This window comes from Pagrus pagrus (assembly GCF_965226575.1).
Source record: "Pagrus pagrus genome assembly, chromosome: 9".
Classification (NCBI taxonomy): Eukaryota; Metazoa; Chordata; class Actinopteri; order Spariformes; family Sparidae; genus Pagrus; species Pagrus pagrus.
The window spans coordinates 29138084-29140700 of record NC_140193.1 but is presented as its reverse complement, the minus strand read 5'-3'; the positions used below and the strand labels follow the sequence as shown (position 1 = coordinate 29140700).

Below are 2617 nucleotides of genomic sequence, written 5' to 3'. Positions count from 1 at the left end.
AAGGCCTGGCTTGCACCACCAGTGAAGACACAGTACCTGCTAAATTCTGTGGGCACGGACTTCGGTCAAGTATAAAATGGAGTACAACTTCCAACATTTTCTTCTGATGTGGATAATAACATCTAAAAAAAACACTACTAGAGGTTGGGAATGGAAACTCAGTTTTCTTCACTCCACTGTGAAGCCACCACCACAAAAAAAAAAGGTTATAGTCCTGATATTTACAGACTACACGGTAAACCCAAGAGATGCTGTTTTGAAAGAAATAATGGAAAAATAACAAACCCCAAGTTACTTCTCTGTTTCCACTCAGTCATTCTTAGAGAATATCATATTGTAGCATAAGCAATGTAAAGACACACATGTGATTTGCAGCATTTAATTACTCTTCACCGTGACATGTACATTTGTCTATTCATGCTCAGGGTCTCGTTTCAGGCCACATGCACAGTGTCTCTACAGTATGTTTGCCTCACTGGAGTCGGGCTGCAGTATCTTAAATGTAACTATGAGTTTAATTGATTTTCTGAACCAGGGAAAACAAAAGGCATAAACCACAGGATTTAGACAGGAGTTAAAATCATACAACCAGAAAACAAAGGCAGCAGATGAAGCATTGAGCAAGTTATCTTGGCCTGTAAGAGCGACACAATAATATGGGCAGAGACATATTAGAAACACAACTACAACAACACCAAGAGTCCTGGCTGCTTTCATTTCAGATTTCTTTGCAGTTACTTTCCCTGATTGTGTGACAGCTGCAATATGAGACCGCATGGCACGAGCCTGAGACACAGCCACCACAAATACTCTCATATACAAAACAACAATAACAGTAATGGGAACAATGAAGGAAAAAGTGAGATCTGCAAGTCCAGCAATGTAGCTAATGAAAAATATACACTCCCCAATGCAGGAGTGATACCTGCCTGGATCTTTCATTATATCCTTCAGGGTCAGACTTTGAAAAATTACAGAGCATATCCAACACAGACAAACACACACCTGAACTCTTTTTTGTGTGATTTCACTGGAGTAATGCAGAGGATGACAAATAGCCACATAGCGGTCAACAGATACGAGCACCATGGTTCCTACTGAGGCTGAGGAAATAACATAATCTACATACTGATACACAGTACACATGAGGTCACTAAGGAACCAGCAGCTGTCTATGAGGACAATTTGAAAGAACATGAAGAGGCCCACGTAGAAATCTGTGACAGCCAGAGAGAGGAGGAGGAGGTTGGTGGGAGTGTGGAGCTGCCTGGAGAGGAAGACCAGAAATATATTTATCAATATTTATAGCATCAATTGCCATTGAGAAAACTGCAGATAGAGCACGACTGAAATACAATCAGATTACTATGAAAAAAATCCACTGTTTCTCACAGACACAAAGACTCTTTGTTACTATGTATCAGTTTTAAGAATTTATGAATGACTACTTGAAGTGGGAGATAGAGATGATGACCAGCAGGTTAAGAGCTGCAGTGAGCAGAGAGATGAAGGACAGCAGAATGTAAATCAGCATGGTCTCAAAGTGAGGACGTATTGGCTTCCTGCAGGAGCTGTTGAGGAGTTGTGGAAAGCAGAGTTCAGTTCCCTCCAAGGTCTCCATCACCAGAGAGAGGAGAACCTGCTGCGCTCTGGCGGCCTTTTGACCAAAGGTTTCCGTCATACAACTAATTTATCACTATCCTTCCAGCCCAGCCCTCCTTCCTCCTCACCTCTGCTGCTTTGTTCCTCTCCATGGAGATTGAAGTATTAGGCCTTCTTTGTTCATCCTCCTCGTCATGTTGGTGACTTCGGTTTATGTTTATCTCCACCTTTGGCCATCTGCCAGATGTCACAGGTCAAAGTGGGCTGAGCTCAAGTGGTAAATGTTGCACTTTGTGAGAGTACATTCTTGCTCTAATCTTTGTGCACTTGAGATTATCCCAGCTGGTAGAAATCCCATGAACTTGTTCTTATTTCTGGAAATGTATGTAAAATGATCACAAAACACCTATCCCAGTCGAGCCATGGATTGCTGGTCACATGGTTTGGGGCTCTCTTGAAAGGTTATTAAGATGATTTTTAGTTTTGAGTGCTGGGTTAGAAGAACCTGAATTATCGCTTACATTTTTTAATACAAAAATAAGCCTGAAGATGACCTGTAATGGCCTCTATCAGCTGTAAAGATGGAATGGGCCCTATTTAGACAGTCTATAGCGCTCGGTCTAAAGCGTTGCATGCTAGTGCATTTAGGGCGTGTCCAAGTCCATTTTGTTAGTTAAACAATGGATAATCTGCAAGCAGGTGCATAGAGGTGGTATTTCAACTCAGATTAGTTTGATTTATGCTCCACCCAAAACACACCCGTGACTAATTCAGAGTGTCGTCTCCCATTCCCTTTAAGAGCCAGCTGCACCAGGGCCTGACACATATTAAACACTAGTACTCGTCTTCACTGAGGGAAAGGGATTCCTTGCATTTTAACATTCATCTGTCCCATCAACAACTCTGTTTGACTGCATATGAAAAAATACATTGATATTTAACTGAGGAGGAGGAGAAGTGCTGCTGCTGCGTCCCTCTGTGTGTGCACGGATCTCAGTCCGTGGATCAGACGGGT

At 42.2% G+C, this 2617-nt stretch overlaps 1 protein-coding gene across 1 annotated transcript; it reads right to left on the bottom strand.

Moving 5' to 3' along the window:
* Window positions 1–456: 456 nt before the first annotated feature.
* LOC311262653 (trace amine-associated receptor 1-like) lies at window positions 457–1630 on the bottom strand (the record flags this gene model as incomplete). The annotated part of the gene is made up of 2 exons (XM_084362218.1): window positions 1449–1630; window positions 457–1267 (listed from the first exon to the last, which is right to left on the bottom strand). The coding sequence occupies exons 1-2, from the start codon at window positions 1619–1621 to the stop codon at window positions 457–459; spliced, it is 984 nt and encodes a 327-aa protein (XP_084218344.1). The 5' UTR covers window positions 1622–1630.
* Window positions 1631–2617: the final 987 nt, after the last annotated feature.